The 26,684-nt window shown below is 38.0% G+C and overlaps 1 protein-coding gene across 4 annotated transcripts; it reads right to left on the bottom strand.

The window, feature by feature from the left end:
- On the bottom strand, positions 1–26,043 carry LOC307167710 (capZ-interacting protein). Of its 4 annotated transcripts, none has more exons than XM_079886980.1 (6): positions 25,735–26,043; positions 9,346–9,429; positions 9,048–9,122; positions 7,851–7,919; positions 5,722–5,925; positions 1–2,071 (listed from the first exon to the last, which is right to left on the bottom strand). In XM_079886980.1, exons 1-6 carry the CDS (start codon positions 25,738–25,740, stop codon positions 1,643–1,645), a joined length of 867 nt encoding a protein of 288 aa, XP_079743106.1. In that variant the 5' UTR covers positions 25,741–26,043; the 3' UTR covers positions 1–1,642. The 4 variants fall into 4 exon arrangements, with proteins under 4 accessions (XP_079743106.1, XP_079743109.1, XP_079743107.1 ...); XM_079886983.1 differs by lacking the exon at positions 25,735–26,043 and adding an exon at positions 24,908–25,045; XM_079886981.1 differs by lacking the exon at positions 25,735–26,043 and adding an exon at positions 24,734–24,868.
- Between the last annotated feature and the right edge of the window lie 641 nt (positions 26,044–26,684).

Below are 26,684 nucleotides of genomic sequence, written 5' to 3'. Positions count from 1 at the left end.
TATGGAAGTCAGATCCATAATCTTCAAAATATCTTCTTTTGTGTTCAGCAAAAATTAAGAAATTCAAACAGGTTTGGCGCGACTTGATGACATATTCATTTTTGGGTGAATATCCCTTTAAGTCCAAATTAATTTGAACTCATTCAAATACACCATGGCAAGACATCAAACCAAAGTTCTGTCATTGGTTTTCACATGTCTTGTGCCCAATCACAATTGCCATTTTGATATGTAATATTTCAATGGAAAATCTATTTATTTAAGAGATTTGTTTGGGATTTTTACCTGTCATTGTATTTAAAAAAAAAGCCATTCTGCAAAATAACTCGAGTTCCACTGAAGAAAAGAAGTTGTCAATGGGGTGAGGAAATGACAATTTTCAAGAACTATGAAAAAAGAGCAAATATAATTAACATTTACAAACCGTTAACCCTAAATTACAGCTGTATGTAATAAAGGAAAGCATCTGGTAAGCGTAAATAAAGCTCTTTATTCAGTCTTATACGGATAATAAAAGGTAATTGCAGTACAGTAGCGTTGCAGTCACAGTGATACATCTCAGGCTTTTTCATTTAAAAATACAATATTTTTGCATAGAAATGGAGACTGCAGGTAAATTTGGCTTTTGCAATATCTCTTTCACTATTTTGTTTGTATTTAGCTTGTTTACCATGCTCGCAAGATTTAACAAAAAACTTCAATAACCATCATAAAGTAAAAGTGCAGTTAGTGGCTTCTGATTTTGCAACTTCAACTACACATAAATCTCCATAAACCCTCCAGCCAAACCAATGTCGGCGAACCCAAACACTCAAAATGATTGACAGGTACAGTACGTTTCTGATTGGTTAGTTTTCTTACTGTCCAAAAAAGTGCATGCCGGCCCTGTTTTTTTGCTATTTACAGAGCCTAGGCCTGTCACAGAGGCATGTGAGATATTTTAAAACACTTATTTCAGTCCTAAACTAAATAACATGATCATTCATATAGGGTAAAGGCTCGAAAAGTGCTTTCAAAATGGAGAATGCTCTCCAAAGCTGAAAGCATTCTCATTTTCTGAACAGCAAATAAGAATCCATCATAAGTTTACCTGAAAGCATAAGAAAGCAATAAAATCGAGGCATATGAATTACCCTAGAGTATAAATAAAAACTCAAATCCAATCCGACCTCTTGAGAAAACATAATTATTTTCCATTTTGGCAGATTGGTGGCAAATTCGTATGAATAATACAATGGGATTTGTACGAAAATACGTTTCAGAAAAAAGTAAGCATGAAGGTCCATCCTTAAACCTATAACCCACAGTGAGGCGTAAACAGATCATACAAAAACGTACAAATTAGATTGTACAAATTCACCGCCAACTCGCCAAAATGTAAAATGCCATGAGGATGAATTGATAACATCCTTTTGTGTGATATTTGCTTTAGCAATATTAAGTCCCCAAATCCACAATCCTAAAAGAGAAGAATTCAATCCTTGCATTCAGACAGAGTTCATCTTCATCCATCCTGGAGTCTGTTTTTTAGAAACTCCGTAAATTCGTCTGTCGTCTGGCATAACTTTCCCACAATTCTAGTTTGCTAAAGCAATGCTTATCTTGAAAAATAATCCATTTTGATGAGCTTTGGCCTATACGTCTATTCTGAGATGTTCTCTGCATCCAGCACTTCCTTGTCCTCTTTGACTTCTGCCCTGTCCTCTTCTGTCTCTTCCTTCTCTTCCTCTTGGGCCCGTTTACAGTCACAAGGTTCAAATCCTCCCTCAGTTACTTCTTCCACTTTTCCTGTATGGGTTACTTCAGTCCACTCATTTTCTTGGGATACATCTTTGTGCTCTGTCCTGTCTTTTTCCTGCTGTGGGTCATTGGTGGGTTGAGCAGAGTCTGTTTTATCTGCTGTATTCTCCTGCAAAGGCCCACCAATCAGTTCCCCTTCATCCCCATTCTGAAGTTGAGTATCTGGTTGAAACGGAGAATCATATCCTTCATTCACTTTTTCCTCATCACATGCTGACTTCCTGTGTTGCCTTGTGGGCAGCCGGCGCTTGAAAGACAGCCTAGCTCGACTCTGTGGAGTGAATGCACAAAATCAGACTAGCCGAGTACAAGTTGATTCCATACACAAGTTTAATAAACTACATACATGCAACTGTCGTTCCAAAACTTAGTTAGCTGCCATAGGACAGAACCTAATTAAATAATCACTTTGCGTCGGCTGCAACTCCATGTGCCACACAAATAGCCCCAATTGATTCCAGCACTTTGGCATTAGCATTTTGCTAAGCTAACAAAACAATACTCTGAAATGAAGGCTGTAACCAAATATTTATGATTTACCAGGACTAAATGTATTGAGTCATTCATTGCAAAAATAAACGCCCCGTAATCTGAAATCTAGACGGTGAGGTTTGCTGTGATAATGGCCCTTGAAAAAGTTATCAATTTTTAATTGCACTGAACTATTTTTATCAATACTTTTCAGTACTAAGTGAAATAAAAGCAAATTTATTATCAACATTCTTCTCTACCTATCTTCTTCACCTATCATTTGCAGACAGAGCTGTTGTGTTGCTCTTCACTGACAGGACTCACATTGGATTATACTAGATTTTAAGGACACACAACAAAAACAGGATTTAGTAGTTTTATGTTAAACCTGGACTCAGAGTAACCATTGACAACCTACAGTAAGCTATGTAGAATGTAATCCTAGCATACTGGACAAAGCAGTGAACACTACATCAGGGGTGTTTATAGCCATAGGCAAACTGAACCATAAACAAATTCAGACCTTTTTGCAAACCTGTTGGTCAGATATGATCAAAACTGAGATTTATTTGCAAATCTGGCATCATTCATTCTGATTCTGATAGAAAACAGGCACAACATGATTGTTGAAATATCAGGGATATACAGGATATACGATATACGGTAATCTCCACATTTCTGAATGTTCAAAATGTTCAACTTTTTTCTCGGTTTGGCGAATTTAAGGGAACATTCCATTTTAGAATTTTGCAAACATTATTGAGACATTATTTTTTAATGTTCTATGAACGTTCTGAAAAAGTAGTAACATTTAAAAAATATTACTAAAACTAAAACGTTTCAGGTTTTTTGTTCATGAAAAATGTATACAAATGATTTTGTGCTAACGGTTTGAGAACATTGTTAAAGACCAGATAACTTTGACCAAACATTTTTTTAACGTTACTGGAAGAACTTTTGTTTATAACTGAAAGAACCTTGACAACGTTAGCCAAAGTCCTGAGAATGTTCCCTGTTGGCTGGAATACTGCCTATTTCACCTTAAGGGTCACTGTGATTTTGCCAAGACATGTTTTGTTGATCCTGAAACAACATTCCTGTCTGAAAATGTAGTTGTAACCCTACCCCTACCCCTACCCCTAAATCTAACCCTACCCATAACTTCTCCATAAAATCAGAGGGGAATGATAGGTGAATAACACTGATGTAGAAGCACATAATCCTGGTTGCAAGCCTAAACTTGACATAAACTGTAAACTTGTCCCTCAAATCTGATTGGTTGATTGGAATGTTGTTCCAGGAACATGTTATACTTGGGGAAATCAAGAACAGTACATGATGCAGTATGAAATACGCAATGATAAACATTTCAGAATGTCAAAGAAAAGTTTAAATTCGCAGTTGATATTACTACCAATTCTTTTGTCACTCTGAAATTGTAAGGTTAAGTTGAGGCCAAATGCATTATGGGATATAGTTTTCAATGCATAACCATACAGCATAGTTCAGGAGCTAAATACTCCTTTAACAGAGTACAAACGACACCTATCATGGCTGGCTTCTGCTGTGAATGCTCTTAGGAGAGGTACAGATGGTGAGAGGCCTGATTGGATTACAGTTCTCAAACCCTGTTATGTCCTCGGGCAGTGCATGGAAAGTCTCTATTGGCTTACTCAGAGCTTAAGCACACAATACTGGCTGCACGCAAAGGGACGTGCACCTTCGTGCTGATATCATCAGATCTCGTTCTGCACACATCACAGATTCTCTGAGAAACAGCAAGACTGTAAAAGCCAAGGTTACTGCTGAACTTTCAAGAGATCAGGTTTTGCCATTACATTAGTTTGCAACAAATACAGGTTTTCAATGACCAGTTAAACTTAATTTAATCACCCACAGTCATAAACTGTATTATGTGATTACAGCCTTGCAAAGTACCAGTTATTATTTACTGATGCTATCCTAATCCTGTCACAGCGTGTTTGTTATTCATATACTTATAATTTAAATAGTGATGGGGAAAAATTAGATGGGAGAAAAACTTTGTTTTCTCGCAAAAGTATTAGTTTCCCTTGAGAAAATGTGCGTTTTGCATTCCCTCATGAAACAAATGTGCGTTTTGCGTTCCCCCATAAAAAAAACTGTTTTCTCACAAAATTATTGTGTTCCTTTGAGGAAATTTTTATTCTCTCGCAAAAGTATTGAGTTCCCCCATGAAACTTTGCATTCTCTCGCAAAAGTACTGCGTTACCCCAAGACAATTTTTATTCTTTCACAAAAGTATTTCATTCCCCCATTAAACTTTGCGTTCTCTCGCAAAAGTATTGCGTTACCCCTTAAAACTTTGCGTTCTCTCACAAAAGTGTTACGTTCCCCCACGAAACTTTACGTTTTCTCTCAAAAGTATTGCGTTTTCCCATGAAACTTTGCGTTCTCTCGCAAAAGTATTGCGTTACTCCATGAAACTTAACATTATCTTCAAAAGTATTGCGTTCCCCCAAGAAAATTTGTATTCTCTCGCAAAAGTATTGCGTTTTCCCATGAAACTTTGCGTTCTCTCGCAAAAGTATTGCGTTTTCCCATGAAACTTTGCGTTCTCTCGCAAAAGTATTGCGTTACTCCATGAAACTTTGCATTCTCTTGCAAAAGTATTGCGTTACCTCAAGAAACTTTGTGTTCTCTCGCAAAAGTATTGCGTTACCCCAAGAAAATGTGTATTCTCTCGCAAAAGTATTGCGTTCCCCCATGAAACTTTGTGTTCTCTCGCAAAAGTATTGCGTTACCCCAAGAAAATGTGTATTCTCTCGCAAAAGTGTTGCGTTCTCCCATGAAACTTTACGTTTTCTCTCAAAAGTATTGCGTTCCCCCATAAAACTTTTCATTCTCTCATAAAAGTAATACGTTACCCCAAGAAAATTTGTATTCTCTCAAAAAGTATTGCGTTCCCCCATAAAACTTTGTGTTCTCTCGCAAAAGTATTGCGTTACCCCAAGAAAATGTGTATTCTCTCGCAAAAGTATTGCGTTCCCCCATGAAACTTTGTGTTCTCTCGCAAAAGTATTGCGTTCCCCCATAAAACTTTTCATTCTCTCATAAAAGTATTAGGTTACCCCAAGAAAATTTGTATTCTCTCAAAAAGTATTGCATTCCCCTGTAAAACTTTGCATTTTCCTCCCATCTTATTATTATTATTATTTTGCCATCACTGTGTCCCTTTAGGGGCACCGTACACTTCCACTGTTCTGAAGTAAGGAATTTGTATAAGCCGTGTTTTAAGTGGACTAAATATTTTGTATTGAATGCAAGTGAATGTCACTTCTTTATCTGAACCAAATCTTCGATCTGAAAGACAGGTTTGTGTCACATTGTAGGTAAGTTCCCAAACATCAGTGAAGAAAACCATTTAAAATGTATTTTGTTGCATTTGAATGTGACATTAAGCTAGTTGACCTTGTTGACGTTGGGCAGTGGAGTGCCCTCGACCGGCTGCTCGAAGCTAACCGGCGCCTCATCTTCACAGGACAGATGACTGGGCTGCAGGGTGGAGCTCACGGAGCGGCACGGACTGATGGGACAGGACGCTGTGGGTGGCTCTTTAGACTCTGGACTTTTGGGTGGGGAGAGCAGGACAGTTGGAGAGAGAGCAAGATTGGCCTGAAAGAGAGAAGAAAATAATGTTTTTAATGCTCCTGCAAAATGTTCTTTAATAGAGACAAAGCCAGTGTTTAACTGATATGGGTTTTTAAAGGCCAATATATAGAGAGTAGAGGATGACAGAATGCAGATATAAACATAATGCAACTTACTGATGATAAGACAACAGAAAATTGTAGGGACTATATTAACAATTACCTTATTTATTAATTATGTTTGGTGGCACAAGAAACTGATGTGGTCAAGGTATGATTATTTTCATTAACTAAAACTAAAACCATAATACAAATAAACGTTAACTGAAATAAAATATATATGTTGAAAGAAAAACGTATTTATTGTGTGTATAATATACATACATATATATATATATATATATATATAATTTCACTAGGGTATATATATTTATTAATATTTTTATTAATAAATTCACAAAAAGTAAAATTCACAAAAAATATAGAAATTAATGTCAGTGCAACAGTGTCAGAAGAATTTGGGGGGACACTTTTAAAAAACTATAAATGGCGATTAAAAGACATTAATCAGACCATTAATAGTATTATCTAAGTTCTTAAAATAATCTTCTTCTTGACTACACAGATACTGTCTTACCCATGTTTAACCTCTTTCATAGTCTACTGGACTAGTTTATATTCCCCCGGTGCTGCCTAAGATAAATCAGCCTAATCTCAACAAACTAGAAAGCCGACAAATTATCTAAATCTTAACGTTCAGGTGATTTAGGCTATTATCCATATGACTGAAGTGAACTGGATATATATACACGTCAATTAACAGCAACTTAAAACACCACAAAAAAAGGCTTGATTGAGCTCTTCTTGCACTGTAAAATAAAAGAGCCTTATCCGAAATGAATATCTCCTACCTGTGCAGGAGAGAACAGGAAGAGAGAGAAACGGCAACCCTTTTGTCCCATGGCTGCCTGATGGCTGCTATAGTGAGTCTAGCTCAGCACTACACTGCACTGGATAAGCCCTTATCTCATTACAGTCCTTGTCTGAGCCAATTGGAGGAGACCGTGCACACCCGTCCCTTTCATGAGCAGATGTATTCCACAGACCAATCACAGGTCAAACTAACTAAACACCTCTCAGGAGAGATGCTGTGTGGGGTTTAGGTGCAGGTATTGGCCTTGCAGTCCTACAGTTTAGACTCTAGGAGGCAGAAGAGTTGCATAAAAACCTTGGCTTTGTTTGCAATAATGAAAACTTCACGATATACACTGTATACCACCTACTAGTCTTAAGAAAATTTGTGCAAGTGTGTCCAGTTTTCACATATTGGCAGTTTAATAAAATAATGATTTAAGGAAGATGATCATTTTTTTTAAATTATATATTACTTCTAGTTTATTCTTCAAAGTAGAAAAATGGCATTTGCATTCTATGTATAGTATGCATAATATATACTGCATATTACTGCATATTAGCTTCATAAATGTAACAGCAGGTATAGGCAAAATTCTATAATATGACTGATATTTTAGTGTTAAAGTTAGACAACCAATTGATCTCTTTACACTAAAAGTTCACTTTAGATTCTACTAACTATAACTTTGCTACTACATGTTAGTAGAATGTCTAAAGTGGACTATTGAAATAAAGTGTTAACAAAACAATGATTTGAAAAGACTCCCATTAATGATGCAAATGCACCTTAAAATACACTGAAAATGCAAACAATTCCCAGCATACATGCAGGTTGCTTTAAACTATTTCAGTAAATAGCTTTATGATGCGACAGATTTCCTGTTTCCTGTATGAAAGATGACTTCGGAAATGATACATGAAATTGAAAGGCAGACTCAAAATGCTGCTAGGATGGCATCTTTCAAATGCAAATCATAAACTTGTGCTGAAACTAAGATCTTGTATGAAATGGATAATCAAGCAGATAGATCTCACCTGAAGTTTTTCTATGAGAGGTGAACTCTTTAACTTCATCTTGGGAGGATGAGGAGAGTTAGACGACTTCTGTACCAGAAAAGTCAAAGACATATTGAATAAGACCATTTTAAATTCACTACAAAACTGGCATAAAGGTAGAGTATAACCAGGTGTGTTAACATTAATCAATTGCTAAGAGGCCGTTTACACGGCACCGTTTTCAACTAATAACAGAAACTTTTTTATGCGTTATGGCCGTTCAATTACACGACAATTGCATTTTGGGAGCCTGAATACACAATCTTTTGAAAACTGGTTTCAAAGTGCAAGTTTTGAAAACAATACCATTATCATCTCTTTGTAAACTACAAATATGCAAATTTGTGAAAACGCTAAAGTCATGCGCATTACTTGTTCAGTCTACAGGTGAGCAGTGTTTCTTTACAAAGTGACATTGCCAACTACTGGCCTGGCAGCAGAATGCAGCGTTTTTAGCTGCTTTTCCAGATCCGTGTGAATGGAGATCGTGAATGAAAAAACAGAAGGAAAAACGTTCCCGTTTTTACGACATCATTTTCGTGTAATTGTACCCTAATATCTAACTCAGTAAACTTAGAGTACATTTACATGACAATGATGTACTAAAGACGGAAACGTTTTTCCTTTGCATTTTTGAAAAGTTTCGCATACAGTCGACAACGTTGTCAAAATGATCCTCGTTCACACGGATCTGTGAAAACGACTAAAAACTCTGTATTATTCATGCCAGGCCAGTAGATGGCGATGTCACTGTGTAAAGAATATGGAGCTAGAAGAGTCTCAATAAAAGAAACACTACGTGCCTTTAGACTGAACACGTAATACGCATGTGAATGATGACACCATTTTCACAAATTCACATTTTTGTAGTTTACAAGGAGACGATAACGGTAATTTTCAAAAGTTTACGTTTTCAGGCCCCTAATACACAACTTTCGTGTAAATGAACGGCCAAAACGCATATAAAGTTTTCCGTTTTTACTTGAAAATTATGTCATGTAAACATCCCCTTAAAACTGAAGTTCTGTTCTGTATTAATAATTAAAAAATTTACTGAGAAAAAAAATCAACTATATTTATCTATAATTCATATACTGCCAGTCTGGCATGAAAAAAAAAAATCAATTGTTTCTAACTTTCCTGAGTGTCGATATGTCAGTAAAGTCACATGCGCACCTTTTCTTGTTCATGTTCTTCATCTTTTTGGTTGTTTATCACCAGAGAACATGGGGGTCTCCTCATAGATTTCACCTGCAATTCAGTAACATAAGCTATATATTACATGATCACTGCTTGAAAGTCTTGATTATGACATTTCAGTGGCACACATTGTTGTTTCTGAACCTTTCCTCAATGTTTATTTCGCCCAAATTTTTTAATATTCGCATTATCAACATATGAATAAAAACAAATATAATTTTGATTAGGAACAACCAATAAGAGACCAACTGAAAGATGTCAGATGTTCCACTACCTCCATGTTTCCTGGCATTGGCAGTGCATGACCTTTGAGTCTTCCAGCCAGCTGAGCCACGGACTGCTTGACTGGAGCTTCCTCCTGCAAACAGAGAAGCAGACCGTTTGTTGGATGTTCTTCTCTGATGTCCAGTATCCTGATCTCACTTTATTGACACAGGATCCCAAAGGGCCTGTAGTGAAGCTCAGACCACCAAACACAAGCGAGGAAGCTTGCGGGGGGAAGCACACACCCTACTGCTCATTTTACACATGGCTCCATTACATAAGACAAGCATGATGCAATAATGGCCTCCAAATTCAGCATGTGCTTGTTTTTACTAGACATGTTTTCTTACTTAACAGCAACTGGAAAATGAAAGGCCTTTCAAAAGTAAGAAATGGTGACGTCAGAAGCACAGAGACGGGGTGTGGTGGAGAGAAGGGCGATGTTTGGCAGAAAACACTTTACTGCTCTATTTCTGCAGTATGTGTTCAGTATAGTTTCTGAAAGCACAATTAGATGTGCTTTCTATTATTTAATCAGATTATTCTCAATATTTAACCAGACTCGTTTTTTAATCAGAGATTTGAGAATCCAAATGTGAGAAATAAAGCATCAACTGTGATATAGTCACAAATTGGCAAATACAAAGTCTTAACTGTAAGATATAAAGCCACAATTATGAGGGAAAAAAATGATGCAACTGTGAGATATAAAGTTGCAGTTATGAGAAAAGCTGCTAATGTGAGATATAAAGTCATAACTAGGAGACATACATTTGTAATTTTGAGATATAAAGTCGCAACTGAGACATAAAGTTGCAGATTGTGAAAAGTCACAATTGTGAGAAATTCAGGAATTACAGGGAAATAGTCTTAAATCCAATAGGTACTGTAAAACTCAGGAGAAAGATAGCACAACCATGAATAACACCAACGATACTGGACAAAGAACTGAATGAACTGAAGGTGTGTATATATATATATATACACAAGATAAACTCAAATACAAACAGGTGTGCTCTAATTGCCATGACAACCCAGGAACCATCGGGAACACAGAACAAAGGAAACAGAAAACAAAGAGAAACATTCTAAAAGTCTTTAAAAACCAAAACACAGTAAACTAAGCATAACTGTGACAGAAATATAGCCGAAATAATGAGAAATAATCAATAAATGAGAAATAAATGAGCAATTGTGAGATATAAAGTCATAATTAGGAGATACAGCTGCAATTACTCTGAGATATAAAGTTGCAATTGAGAGAAAGTCACAAATATATATACACACATATTGTATAAACAAAAACTTTTTTATAGACGTGATTAATCACGATTAATCAATTTGACAGCACTAATATATATCTCATAATTGCAACTTTGCAACAACTTTTTATATATATATAAAATTGCAATTGTATGATTAAGTTGCAATTATGAGAAAGAAGTCACAATTGTGAGATATAAAGTTGCAAGTATCAGACATTTAAAGTCTCAATTTTGAGAACTACATTTTTAATTGACAGATATAAAGTTGCAATAATGAGAAACGTTGTGAGATATAAAGTGGCAATTTTTATTTTAGGTGGAAACAGGCATCTATGCATCATTTCTCTGCATCGTCTATTGAAAAATCCATATCGTTAACCACTACATATTGCTTTTGGTAATGTTTATTTTTACACTATGCATACTTTTATATACTTTTTTAATACACTGTACTGTATATACTTTGTAATTTGCAGTATTGCATTCTGGACAAAGCAGCTGTTTGCATCAAAGAACAAATACGGTTTAGTTTATCAGCAACACAGCTGACCAGCATCACACTTACAGCCTGGGGGAGTCTATATCTTTCTCATCACGAGGAACATATCAGTGTTTCAATGAAAAATGAAGAACATTTTTCATAAAAGCCTTATTCAGAGTATGATTTAAAGCCTCAAACACGAGTGTAAGCACTAGTTCTTCTAATTGCACACCTTTCTTTTTCTCTCAATGTGCCTCTGCCAGGCTTTGCAAACAGAAACGCGTCTCTCCCACAACATTCTTCTCAAATCTCCCAAATACAAACACTTTCCACATTTTAATAACACTTTGTTTAATTAGCACGTTGACCCCACTCACTTTGCTACCTCCAGCTACAAAAACACACACTCTCACTTAATATCACACACTTTCTGAACACCACGGCAAACATTAGTGCTTACACACACAGAAAGAAGACGTGTTTCCCCCCCGATCCACTTCCCTCCATTTCCTGCAGTTCCTTTCCTTCACCCATGATAAGCAGAATTCCCCTGAGACCACCCACCCCTTGACTCATTATTTTGGCGCCCATGATTGTTAACTCTTTCCTGTCCCTCGAAAACAAAGCCACTGTAAAAAGGGTAAAGTTCACAACGAGGACAATAGAGTCAAGAATTAGTTGATGCTTTTTTCATAACCCACCCATGTTGGTTTTAATGGAAACTTCAACTTATTTTCATCACGAAAGAATAAATAAAAGAGGTAAAAATAAAAGAGGTAATTTTTATCTCGTAATTCTGACTTTGTCGCAATTGTGAGTTTATATCTCGCAATTTGGACTGTATAAATCACAACTGTACGTTTTTTTTTTTTTTTTAAGAAAAAAGTTTAAAATTCGGTGGGGAAAAGAAGTCTGAATTGAATTGCGAGATATAAACTCACAATTGCAAGTTAGTTTCTGTGGTGGAAACAAGCATCCATATGTTGTTGTTGTTGAACCATATAAGAAACAAACACCAAAATGGAGATCTCTGGAATAATTTATAGTAAAAAATAGTATAGTAAAAAATTCACAGTAAAAATAATTATCTCATTTATTTGTATTTGTAATATATATATATATATATATATATATATATATATATATATATATATATATTATATATATATTATATATATTATTATTATAATTAAATGAGATGTGTAGCATAAGGAATGTACATGAACTTATTACAGTCAAGTCGATTTTGTCAAAACATTCAGTTCCAATTAAAAGAGTAAAATGTGTTGAACAAAACAAGACACACAAAGTATGAGCAGTAAATCAGTAAGCCGGAGATGATTTGAACCCTATGTTTGGATAAGTCTGTAGGATGGGTGGGAATTATGGGCTCATTTTGGGAGTGGGAGTACAGAAAGCTCTATTTTAGGCTGCTGTGGCCTGAGAAATAAACCACAGACCGGCTCATGAAGGTCTGGGTCAGTGATCATCCAGCAAACCGTGTCAGTGGAGAAAGATCTTGTGCAGTTTGTGGAATGAGAAGCACTGGAAATACACACTACTGAATACTGTATACATGAATACAATACTGTAACTTTAATGTATTGGACATTTTATGGAAACATTATGGAAACTTTTAGGCCTGCAGCTTTATTTGCTTATTAACATAAATCTATACAGACAATAAAGTGATTTCTGGCTTATAATAGTGTGTTTTGTAGTGAGTGGTTTTAAAAAAAAAAAAAAAAAATTTATTATGACCATAAAGTCTAAAACCATTTTAAACAATAATTAGATATTGAATGAGGATGAGTAAATTATTAGGCATGTTAATTACAATTAATTATATTATATTTAATAATATTGTATTATTAATTATATTATATTTAATTAATTATATACACAAGACAGAGTTACTAATCATCGGTTCAAAAAACCGCCCACAAAACCTCTCACACTACAACTTTAACATAGTAGGATGTCCTGTTACTTTATCCTCTACAGTAAAAGACCAGGGTGTTATACTAGACTGCAACCTGTCTTTTGAAAATCATATTTCATATGTTACAAGAACCGCCTTTTCCACCTTAGAAACATTGCTAAGCTACGTAACATGCTATCAGTTTCTGATGCAGAAAAGTTAGTTCATGCATTCATGACCTCGAGACTAGATTACTGTAATGCTTTATTAGCCGGTTGTCCTGCATCCTTAATAAACAAGCTACAGTTAGTCCAAAATGCCGCCGCTAGAGTACTTACTAGATCAAGAAAATATGATCATATAACACCAATTTTATCATCACTACATTGGTTACCTATAAAGTTCTGTATTAATTACAAGGTATTGCTACTGACTTATAAAGCCCTAAACGGCTTAGCTCCAGTCTATTTAACGGACCTTCTATCGCCCTATAATCCATTGCGCTCTTTAAAGCTACACTGTGTAACTTTTTTAGTTGATTCTTAGCAAAAAACACTTAGTTCTTTCAAAAATATATGTGCTCATTAATGTATATTTACTTCTTTCAAGTAATAAAGTATTCTCGTAAGTTTATAATCTGCCATTGAAAGTACATACGGGTGTGGGGTTCGAATGCCGGTCGCCATGTTGCCCCTCCATCTTGAAACTACATTAGCCAAAGAGGGACATGCCTGTAAATTCAAGCTTCGCCTTTTGCGTTTTTCACTCAGTGACACCGTGACGAATGCGAGGGGGAGATTACTCGCGAGCTCGCGAGTGCCGGCAGATTTGAAAGATAGTGTGGTGTGTGTGTGTGTGTGTGTGTACTCACATTTGAAAGAGAGAATTAAAACGTCAACGCGACAGACAAATCAGCAAGACCATAGTCAATATTGGAGTAACTTTTCCCAGATGGAAAGAGTTCATGAGGAGAAAATATTTTAAAACGGACGCCGAGGTTGCCTGCTTTCTTCTCGACAGGTAATTCAGCCTGTTGTAATTCATTTGTGTAAATTCGAAGTTTTATAGTTGCTTGTCTAACCATAGCATGGTTGTGCATAACGCCAGAACGACCTCTAGTATAACTTCATCCTCGGGTCAATGGTGAAAAAGTATTGTTTACCTTGTAACATAAATCTGTGCTGCGACGGATCACAGGTAATGAATAGTTTTAAAGGCGCAATTTTTTAAGCTATATAAAAAAAAGACACTGTAAATTTTAGTTATTTTTAATTGCTTTTACTTTGTACACATTGTAACGTTAGCCTAATCTGATTATGCTGGGATAGCCGATTCCAAGGGTGACGTTTACCTCCTGACATCTGTCCTGTAGTTTTATTCATTTTAGACGTATTGTTTATTATTGTCATGGACGAAGTCGATAACTGGAAGCCATGTTAATCTTGGAATAATACGGCCACCGTAGGAGTTAAAACGCCCTCGGAATTGAGAGGAACAGAAACTAATATTCACTGGGTAGTCATATACAATTTCACCGCTAGATGGGGGTAAAAATCACACAGTGTAGCTTTAAGATCACTAAATTCGAGGCTTTTGGTCATACCTAGGATATCCAGATCAACCAAAGGAGGGAGATCATTTTCACATTTAGCTCCAAAACTCTGGAATAGTCTTCCTGATACTGTTCGTTGCTCAGACTCGCTCTCCCAGTTTAAAACTAGATTAAAGACGCATCTCTTCAGCCAGGCATTCATATAATACTTTTAATCTTACAGTTAAATCCGACCTCTAGTTCATAAACGCCAGAGGAGAACTGGCCCCTGACTGAGCCTGGGTTCTCCCAAGGTTTTTTTTTCTCCATTAGGTCACCTGATGGAGTTTTTTCGGTTCCTTGCCACTGTTGCCTTTGGCTTGCTCAGTTGGGGATATTTAATTTAATTAATCAATCAACAATACTATTGATCAGCATTACCAAACGTGGACGTTTTCCACTAGAAACAAACATTGATGTATTATTTTAATTTAATACTGTGAAGCTGCTTTGATACAATCTGTATTGTGAAAAGCGCTATATAAATAAACTTGACTTGACTTGACTTGACTTATATTACAATTAATTATATTTATATTATTATATTTATTTGAAACCATAAATATGTGCAAGTTAAAATGTATAATTTGTATAATTACAAAATATAAATAAATGTATAATTAATTTGAATTTTTTAACTAATTTGAGCGTTTTTAACCTACTTAAGTAGGACATGAGTTGTACATCTTTAAGTGTACTGGGACAACATATAGAATTCAGAAACCCTTGTTATTAGCGACACATATACTTTCAACGAACATCCAGACGGCATTCACGTTGCTGAGAGCGACGTTTAGATGAATATGTGTGATGCACGCTTTCCTCTCAATAACAAAATAAACACACATCAACAATGACAGCAGTGAGAAAACAGCAGTTAGGAAAGCATCTGATCGTAGCGATAATGATATGTTTGCACAAGCTTTGCAATTCACCGACATCAGGTTGACAGATGAGGTCATTAAAATTACTCTCTTATTATGATAGTTTGATTATAAAGTATATTTGAGGCTATAGACTATATAGATATGTCTGTAAGACTATAGTGTGAATTAATGGCTTTGCATGACACATTACAGTACAGTACAGAATGGCTCTTTCATTATTATCCTGAACATTGTATAAGCATTCGTTTCAAGTGTCACTGAACGGAAGAGAGGCTCTCGGATCTTCTCAGTTCTCGCGCATGCGTCGTGGCGCTCTCGTGAACTCACGTCAGAGGCCCACACAGAAGAAAATGAATTGTTGAATAAAGTCGTTATTTTTGTTTTGTTTTGTGCACACAAAAAGTATTCTCGTCGCTTGATAAACTTAAGGTTGAGCCACTCACTTGGACTATTTTAACGATGTCTTTACTAACTTTTCTGGGCCGGCAGAAGCAATTACCTAGCAGACTATGAAGGAGTGAGCCTGCTCTCAGATTTCATCAAAAATATCTTAATTTGTGTTCCGAAGATGAACGAAAGTCTTACGGGGTTGGAACAACATGAGGGTGAGTAATTACTGACAGATTTTTCATTTTTGGGTGAACTAACCCTTTAATCTTTGTTAATGTTAGTTAATAAAAATACAGCTGTTCATTGTTTGTTCATGTTAGTTCACAGTGGGTTAACTAATGTTAACAAATACAACCTTTGATTTTAATAATGTATTAGTAAATGTTGAAATTAATATTAACTAAGATTAATAAATGCTTTAGAAGTATTGTTCCTTCTAAGTTCATGTTAACCACTAAGGCTGCGTTCCAGTCCAAAATTGTCATGCCCTTCACTTGCTAACTTCCCTCCGTCTCGTTCACTCGGATGTTCGTCATTGCGAGTGCCCACTACTGGCGGAAACTGCAATGGGCTGAATTGGAACGTCCTAAGCCCTTGATCACTTGGAATCAGCTATGTAGTCGATTTATTATTTTCATTTGTTTTCCCTTTAAGAATTTGTTTAATGCAGCATCTAAATGTATATATGGTGTTTGGGTTGTTTTCAATTTAAAAAATTAGAATTAATATATTATAGAGTTGTTTGTTGTGGTGGTGATTAGACGAGATATGTGGTGCCTGAAGTGTACATATGAAGTAGACTCGCTCCCTCGGTCAAAATCGAGGGAACGAGGGTCTGTCCATCTAAACTTCCCTCGTTCACTTCACGAAGTGGAACGCACTTCAAAATGGCGGCGGGGATTCCCCCAAGGGGAAGTGCTTAGGGAAGTTTGCAAGGGCATGTCTAAAAGTGGACTGGAACGCAGCATCAGTCTCCCACAGTGTCACACTTGTTCTGTGTTGTTCCTCTGTCACTAGTCACATGTCTGACTAGTTTAGTTTTCCCGCCTGTCATTATCAGTTCATTTGTATCACCTGTGTTATGTTAATCATTAGTTCATCTTCAACACCTGTCTTGTCAATCACCTTCATATGTGTCACCTGGTTTATGTTCATTAGTGTCAGTATTTATGTTCCTTAAGTTCATTCAGTCTTTGTCCGTTCTAATGTCTAGTCTTAGTTATAGATCTCGTCTGAGTTTAATCATAGTAACATTGTATTTGGTGTGAGTGTATCCTGCCTACCTGTCTGTAACCTGTTATATTTGTAATTAAAACTTTGCATTGGAGCTTTCTGCTCTCATTGTCTTCTTCTACCAACACCACACCCTGACAGAAGAACGGACCGCCTGAAATGGATGATAGGGTTAGAATAATCATCCTTGCTCAGGAGAGCAAAGATTTCTTTTTTTTTTCAAGGGAATTTGTAAAAATTGCCCTCACCAGCACCCTGGATGATGAGAGCCTGAAAACTCTGTTCTGGATCGGGGCCAATTTCGACCGTACCATGGATCTCCCTGACACCACGGGACTGATTTGGAGGGATACAGTCCTCCGATATCTGGAGTACGTTGTGTCCCGGTCCGGAACAAAACCAGAGCCTTCACCGCTGGTCCTGTCCAGCACCGAGCCAGTGTCTCCGGACAAGATGGCCGCCACCCAGCCAGTGTCTCCGGACAAGATGGCCGCCGCCGCCGAGCCTGCACTTCACGTCAGCCCTGCCGAGCCTGCGCATCACGCCATGCCCGCCAAGCCAGAGACTGTTCACGTCATGACCGCCGAGCCAGAGACTGTTAACGGCATACCTGCAGAGCCTTCTTCGCCGCTGGTCCCGTCCAGCCCAGAGCCTTCTTGGCCGCTGGTCCCGTCCAGCCCAGAGCCTTCTTCGCCGCTGGTCCGATCCAGCCCAGAGCTTTCTTCACTGCTGGTCCCGTCCAGCCCAGAGCCTTCTTCGCCGGTGGTCCCGTCCAGCCCAGAGCATTCACTGCTGGTCCTGTCCAGCCCAGAGCCTTTTTTGCCGCTGGTCCCGTCCAGCCCAGAGCCTTCACTGCTGGTCCCGTCCAGCCCAGAGACTATTTCGCTGCTGGTTCCATCCAGCCATGAGCCTGTCACCACCCCAGAGCCTGAACTCCCACCCAGCCTCCCTCTCCCACCTCCTCCCATCTGCCTTCTCTCAACCCTTCCTCCATCACTACCTGTCAGCCCCTCTGCTCCTCTATCCACCTTTGAGGAGGTGGAGTCGCCATGGGTCTGCCTTCCACCAACTCCACCAGGGTCGGTGGTCTCCACCTAGTGGTGGGCAGATCAAGGCTTCGTGAAGCAATGAAACAGTTGAACCAAATGGGCCATATTGTTTCGAGGCTTCAAATCAATCCGACACCCGTCTCAACGGTGACACCTAGTGGTCACTTGCAGGTGTTGATCTGAAACAACCTTGACGAGCCATTAAAAAAATGTGTTTTTTTATTATTATAATTTTCTAATATGTGAAGCTTGTAACCTATAGGCTCCTCACTGTGCATGATGTTATTTTGGTCCTGCAAAATGAATATTAATAAAAGAAATCAAGCCACAATGTCTCACTTTTTTTGAGATTTTTGTTCAAAAATATTAATTTCTCTGCTGTGGAAGGACTTAGCTTACTTCTTTTTTTTACAGATAATTTCTCCAGCCTTTGAAAAAATCCTCTCACAAGGGACACTTGTTGCTGGCATGCAAAGATATTTTTTAGCTAGGACATACTGCTCTCTCTTTCCAGTTTAATTTAAATTCCAGTTATGTAAGCCTAAATAGCCTATAACTAATCAAATCGCACTGTCACTATATCACCAAAAATCCGCTATCTCAAAATCAAACTCCTCTCACAAAAACCCACGAGGTCAATATGCGTTGATTTCACTTTTATACAGATGTGCGATTGTGTGGTCTGATCCCGACCGTGTCAATCAAACGCTGATTCGGCGGACCACACCTGATGAAACACTTCGAGGCTTTGTTTGGCCATAGTCACGTGACATGGGTGTTTTGAATCACGCTTCGGATCAGTGTTTCGAAACATCTGCGCTTCGGGATCTTGCAAAGCTTCGGAACGATTGTTTCGCATCAGCCATCCCTATCTGCGCGTCTGACCTCCTCTACTTGGACTCTGCTTCAGCCTGTCAGTACATTACCTGAACCGTGGCTCTTACCTCCCTCACCTCCGCCGTGCCCCATCAGCCCAACAGCTCCGCCAGGCTCTCTCGTCCCCCGGTTCCGCCTTGGTCACTCCTCGCCCTGCCCTCGCCTCGGGACTCCTCTCCTCTGGCTTCGCCTCGTCCATCCATCCCTCTAGCTCTGTTGGGCTCCTCACTCCCTCCGTCTTCACCTTGGTCCTCGGTCACTCAGGCTCCGCTATGGTCTTCTGGTTCCCAGCCTGAGCCTCGGTCGCCGGAGCCGTCGATGTCGCCATGTCCTCCCAGTCCCTCAGCATCGCCCCATCTCGTCTGCTCTACGGCTCCACCCTGGTCTCCTCAACCACCTGCCTCGCCTCCGTCAGTAGGCCCTCTGGAGTCGTCAGCCCTTCCTCCACCATGGTTCCTCCCTCCGTCGGCTCTGCCGTGGCCGCCTGCACAGCCTGATCCGCCCTGGCCGCCTGCACAGCCTGATCCGCCCTGGCCACCTGCACTGCCTGCTCCGCCTTGGTCCCTCTTCGGCGCGAGGTCGTGCCTTCCGGAAGGGGGGAGTTATGTCACACTTGTTCTGTGTTGTTCCTCTGTCACTAGTCACATGCCTGTCTAGTTTAGTTTTCCCGCCTGTCATTATCAGTTCATTTGTATCACCTGTGTTATGTTAATCATTAGTTCATCTTCAACACCTGTGTCTTGTCAATCACCTTCATCTGTGTCACCTGGTTTATGTTCATTAGTGTCAGTATTTATGTTCATTCAGTCTTTGTCCGTTCTAACGTCTAGTCTTAGTTGTAGTCTTAGTTATAGATCTCATCTGAGTTTAGTCATAGTAACGTTGTATTTGGTGTGAGTGTATCCTGCCTACCTGTCTGTAACCTGTTATATTTGTAAGTAAAACTTTGCATTGGAGCTTTCTGCTTTCATAGTCGTCTTCTACCTACACCACACCCTGACACACAGGACTGCCCTACTTGAGAAAATGTTTCTCTGCCTGGCAAAAAAAGCGACCAAATCACAATCAAAAAATGATCCAACAACAAAACCACTCCAGGGACAGCTGAAACTACTGCTCCAGAGCACCAGACACAACATCAGTCATATCTCAGATTATCATCTTCCTTTGGAAGGGCGTAAATTAGCGCAAGAGGAAACCACAGAAGAAAAACTAAATTGCCTATGGTTTTGTGAAATACCCAGACAATGCATTACAATTTACACTATAAACAGTGAATTATCATGATTTATTACAGCAATAAACCACTACAGGCAATGGATTACAGTGATTTTTCCACTTTTTTTCTTTATCTAAAGGTTTAGCTAGTTAGCAATGTCCAAACTTCCACTGAGATGAATGTGAATGCTAAATGGACACTTTACAGGTTTGCCAGACCTGCTTGAAAAGTACCATGGTAGACTATTTGACATACCATACTTACCATCGGATACCATGGTACCACCACAGTACTGTTTGTAAGACTCTAAATCATGTGCTAGAAAATGTTACAGCTGAACTCATGGTACACTATGATGTCCTGCACAGTGGAGCGCTCTTAAAAAGAGTCTTTGTCGAAGAGTGAACACTATTAGTAGACACATGATGCACATAATGCCATTTTTTTTAATCCATGCTTTCTGGACGCACACCTCTGAGAGTTCAGCCAAGGTTCAAACCCATTGGGGTCATGAGGATATACACTATATATGAGGTAAAAGGGAAAATATGGACCATATACACAAAAAAACCTGAAAAAATGGTGTTTAAATGAGGTAAAGAGAAGAGAATGGATTTTACATAATTAATTCATAAGTAATCTGGACTGATTCCCTCTGGTTGAGTGGTCTTGTGGGCTAAGACTCGAGTAATATGGTCATTCCATGTCTTGTTACTACGAGAACAGACATGTAAGTCTCCCTCTCAGTCATTCCAGGAAAACATGAGTGTTTGAATTTTACTTCATCGTAAGATCACACTTTTCCACTGCCTTTGCCGGCCTTTCAGGCACACAGCTTGTGTTTTTACAAAGGCTCTCTGTGTGTTACATCACTCAAAGCAATGGGATAAACAGCTACCACATCATGAGGCCTGAGGAGGGAACTTTACGGCATTGACAAGGTGTACAAGAGGAATTAATACCAATGTTTGACAGCAAAGACAAGTTGTATAATACTAAAGATAAGCTGGACAGAATGTTTATTCTTTATTTATTATATACAGCTTCAAACCCGTTTTTTTATTCAAAGCTGAAGTTTTGTGCCCTTATTATGCTATTAAAAGGATCCTAATTTTGTTTCAGAGATCTCCTACAATAGGTTTACATGCATCCTAGGTCAAAACACACTTTAGTTTTCTCATAATATACATTGGAGCATCACCTCTTTTCTTACAGTGCCTAAAACGGCTTGATAAAGGATTCGTTCTCTCTAAACCCCTCCCTTCTGAAAGCCTACTCTGCTCTGATTGGTCAGATGCCCCAGTCTGTTGTGATTGGTACACCATGTGTCGGAAACAAAACGCCCGTTACCATAACTGAATATCAGCTCCGGAACGATGACTAATAATTAGTCCTCATTCTTTTGAAGTGGATTTGTTTTCGCAGCGCAGAACACAGTGTCTTCTAGACTTTTCAACAACACAAGTCAAACTCTTCCAGGCTTCAATGTGTTCCTCACAAAGCTATTGTATGACTTCACAAGATTTAACAGGTCATTGTCCTTTTGTGTTCCACTGAAGAGAGAAAGTCATACAGATTTGGAATGGCATGTGGAAGGAGTAAATGTTACAGACTGTAAAAATGATCATAATTTAAACTGTAAAAGACTGCTACGGTAAAAACCTGTTACTTGGTTAATGGTAAGTTCACTTAATATAAACTGTGAAAAACTGTAATAAATCTAATGAGTTTATTAACGTTATATCAGTTAATGAAATACACAATTTTTACTGTAAATTTAAGTTCAATCTGTAAAACCATTTTTTACGGTAAAGGTTTAGCAACCACAGATGCTGTTTTTTTGTTTTGTTTTTTACCATTAGAAAGCTTCTTTTTTAATATACATTTTTTCATTAACTGTTTCTTTAGCCTTCCATCCATCTATATTTGTAGCAAATAACAGGTGCTCTTATGATTAATTGCATTTGAGGCAGTGTACACTCTGTAACTGTGGAAGCTTCCAATAGCACTTGTAATATTGTTGGCTTACTAAATATTACTTAATATAACATGTGGCCCACATATTTGGCAAACCCAGCCTACTTTATTACATCTTCAGTTACACTGAGTTCACTTTCCTTCCTCCACAACATGAAGATCCAACTGCACTCAAGCAGAGGGAACTCCCCGTTCTCTAAGCATAATGGCATGTGGGATTTTCCTCATCTTTCTCACATGGTCTTGCTTTCTGCAGCACTGTGACTCTGTGAAGCTCTTCTTTTCTCTTTACATTAATCTACTAGCTTGTGTAGTTGTGTCACGTAAAGAGCTTTCCCTCATGGGAATGAACCTGCCATGTGTTTCCCCTCTCAGTCATCCTTCACTCTCTCTCTTCCTCTCACTCATCAATGTAAACTTTCCAGGCATTGAAAATGAACACACTGATGCTTTCATTGTACACTAGTAGCACAAAACAAATGTTTGGACACCCCTTCATGTTCATTATGACCAATTTCTACATTTTAGAATAATAGTAACAATGGAAGCACAAACAGAAGTATGGGTATTCTGTAACCAAAACATATCTGTGATGCTTTTTAAGCCTCTGATGCATGACTACAGAGGACAGAATCACTCATGTTGTATCCAAACCATTATTACCTTTGACCCTTACCCATAATTCAACTGACTGTCCTTTTAGTCATTTTATTTTTAACGACTTCAATTCAACATGGCAGTATTTAAATTCCAATAGGCAGACAACAATTTTAAACAGGCCATATGATGCTATTGTAAAACTTCATTATTTTGGTTATTGGGTGTATTAAAATAGGTTACCATGCTTTATTGTTAAAAAAAAAAAAAAAAACGTATTTTTCACATACTGTACATTATTGCAGCACCTCTATTCCCAGGCTGTCTGAAACACACAGGGTGCTCAGATTGGCTAGCTGACCTAATGTGCTGTGATTGGCCAAACATCTCAAGCATGTGTCCGTAAATGTAACACCCCTAACCATAATTGCAAGCTTAAGATTCCAAGGCTTTTCTAAACACAAACAGTTGAAGTATAATTTTAACAGCTCCAGGGTTTTCATGAAAACTACAGATTATACTTCTGCATTTTTATATCCCCGCCCAGGTACAGTCGGATCAGCAGAGGGTTATTAACAGAACAGTGTTTGTAAGGGCAGGTTTATCACTTAAAATTGTAATCTTTAAATAGCATCATGATGAAAGTGGAACACAATGGCAACAGCTTTCTTACCTGAACGCAACAATGTTTTCAGATTGTCTGTTGCGCTGTTCTCTCCATGTGTACGACTCTTTGCAGCCTTTAGCCGCTGCCTACAACACACTGGATATTTCACTGGAAACGAAAGTAACTCACTCCCGCTAAACGTTTACTCTTTGAATTCTTGCACCGGGAACAATACAAGTCAACACCATCATGACTAAATGTTGGATAAGAAGTATTTCCTACTTAAGCAAGGCGGTATTTGACTCTAGTAAGTGTCTCCATTTTTTGTAGCACCAGTTGTTTTTTAAAAAATCGCTTATATTGTATATGCAGCCAAGTTTAATTGATATCCCATTTTGCCAGTGGTTAAGTCCCGATTATAATGCCATCGGTTTTACTGTATCAGCTCAAGCCTCAGTCAGATTCTGAAAGTGCGGATGACCAAGCCAATCGATTAGAACCAACTTCACAAGCATGACTTGAGCAGAAGATTTCACAGTGGTAAACACACAGCGTCTCCACAACATGGTGGCAACACTTCAATTCACTGAAGCCTCGCATATTTCACATTGTGTCGTAAACGTTTGCGGGAGTAATATCTGGACTTCGATCTATGCGTTTATACCATGTTTAATGGAAACATGACTGAAGCCTGTTGTATTAAATTTTGCATGAGTGGTGTGTGAGTCACCAGCCAAAAATGTAATAAGATTTGCGTGAAGCGCTCTAATCGACATACACTGGCCTAAAAGCATGGTAATGAGAGAGAATCCAGAGCTTTAAACTCTGGACCTTCATGAATTATGGACCAAGCTATAGTTTTCTCTGATAAAATGTGTTCTGTTCTAATGATGTCTGATATTAGGGAAAAACCTGGCTTTCTGATATCCAAAAAGATCATTAAGAGCCTGAAGAAATGAAAACAATAGCCTATCTGTTAAGAGTAGGAAACAGGCATTTTCAATTGAAGAAAATGTTAAGTGACGTTAGAAGTAGAAGTTAAGTGAAGAAAATTGTCAAACTGAAAAGGTTCCATGCCTAAATAATATAAAATACTCAATTCCTGTGTTTCCTACGCAAAACAATGAATTACGTGAATTATTAATCAATTGCGGTAATAAACTTTGCATGTGTGGGTAGGTAAGCTACCACAAAAAAAAAAATATTTTGCAAAAAAAACCCAAAGGTTCAAACCAAATCTACGTCCTTGTATTATGTCATTTAAATATTCATGATAGATAGGTTAAACATTATTGGAGAAGTTACTTGACATTTGTTGGCTGCTCTCTTTCTGTCCGCTCAATCTGTTTTTGTTTTTTTGATACAGTACAGGCAAATATGTTTAAGAAACTAATTCCAGTCCTATAAGCAAAAGCCTTTAGATAGGTTTTTAGGATCATGATTAGAAACATTTTGATGGTAGTGCAGACATGTACTTACTGTGGAAAAGCATACCTCCCCTTTTCACATCCCTTTTAAGATGAACTCCAAGAAAAGAGTTGAATGCTCTTTGATTACACTTGCAGAAGTAACAACCCGAGCACCACACGCCACGTGAGGAACTTTAATGCCTGTGGCTAAGAGGAAAATCAAAGCTCATGCTTTTTCACACAGACAGAGGAAGATATTCTGCAGACGGCCCTTCCTTCCTCACTTTGTGGTAATTTGGGGTTAAAACAGTCTGAGCAGTCATTTTACCAGCACGTGTCTGTTAGTTTATCTGCAAGTCACTTTAGCCACTAACTGAGATTTAAAGTTAAACATATTTTGGAGGACATCTGGGTCCAAATGAAAGGATTAACCTAAAGACACAAACTTTCTTTCATTTCCTATAATATATGTTTTAGTTTCGTCAGAGGGAGTCTTATAAATTTAAGCAGCAACCCTTAAACTGTCCATAACTATTAACAAACGTTATTGCAACAAGGCTTGATGGGTCATTAAAGCACATTCATGCAGTTTGAAATATCATAATACATAGGCTATTACAGTATATATGCTACTATTAGGCATATGATTATTATCACTATTCATAATAGTGTTGCTAGGAAGTTAAATTAATGCTTAGATGTCAATACAAACACACGTGACAGACATTTGATTTAATTTCTTACTGTTATTAAGCCAACTGGAGTATCAGCTGGATTCATGCTACATATAGGCTGCTAGTAGCCTATTCATATTATGTCTTGCGCAGTTAAAAAAAATAAAAAATCAGGACCCAGGGGCAAAAAGTAATAGATAGGCTACATAAAACAAAATCATACCTCCATCCTCAAACACGTTTATCCGCGTTGATCTTCTGTATCCAAGCGGAATGTGGAGATGCGTCTCTCTGTTCTCCAGTCTGACAGCAGCTTCACTTCACTTTCTATTTCTTTAGTCAGCAACAGCCAGATCTGCGAACGCTTCAAAACGCAAACGACAAAGGAAGAGAAACTGTGTGGCGTCGAGAGCGCAAAAGCGCTGCGCAACCTCGTCTGATCTGATCGAGATTACCCAACTTTTCTCACTCATATCAAACTGAAAGACGAAGTGTTATGAGTCATGACCAGTTCGGCTGTGTACAACCCCTTGTGTCCTGCCTATCAGCCTAGTCAGTATTTTGGCCATTTGATATGGTTTTATATTGATGCATTTGAGCATCAGGCGCGTTGGACATCGGAATTGAGAGTTTTGAATTTGATGCATCTTATGCGCGATGTCTCATTAAAAATAAGCTAAGAAGAAGATTTCCAAAATGCGAATAAAAAAGTATGATGTGGATATTTTTATTCGGTAGGCTATTTGAACAGTGGGCTTCGCAACTAAAATAGCCCAATATTTAGCCTATTCCACAGTTTCAGTGAAATGGCTAAATAACGTGTAGGTTACTGCCAGGCTCATTTGAAAAAGATGAGATAGCTATAAGTGTAAGCCTAAATAAATCAATAAAACCTGTACGTTTACTGACTTGTCTCGCAGGCTGCATGCAATGTTGCGAGCCGCGACCAGTGTCCGATCACAGCAAATTAGCTACTCTTAAGATTTGGTTGTTTTAATAATTTTAGGAAAAAAAAAAAAAAAAAAAAAAAATTATAATGCAGTGTTGCTATTAGCGAGCTCTTTTCTAAGAAACCATTTTAGCTAGTTTTGTGACCATTCATAAAGTTCCCCTGTAGTCAATAATTTTATTCCTTAAAACTTATCTTTGATCACTGAAATTATGTATTTAAAA

This window comes from Squalius cephalus (genome assembly GCF_949319135.1).
Source record: "Squalius cephalus genome assembly, chromosome: 11".
NCBI lineage: Eukaryota > Metazoa > Chordata > Actinopteri > Cypriniformes > Leuciscidae > Squalius > Squalius cephalus.
This window is presented reverse-complemented; position numbering and strand designations above follow the sequence as displayed.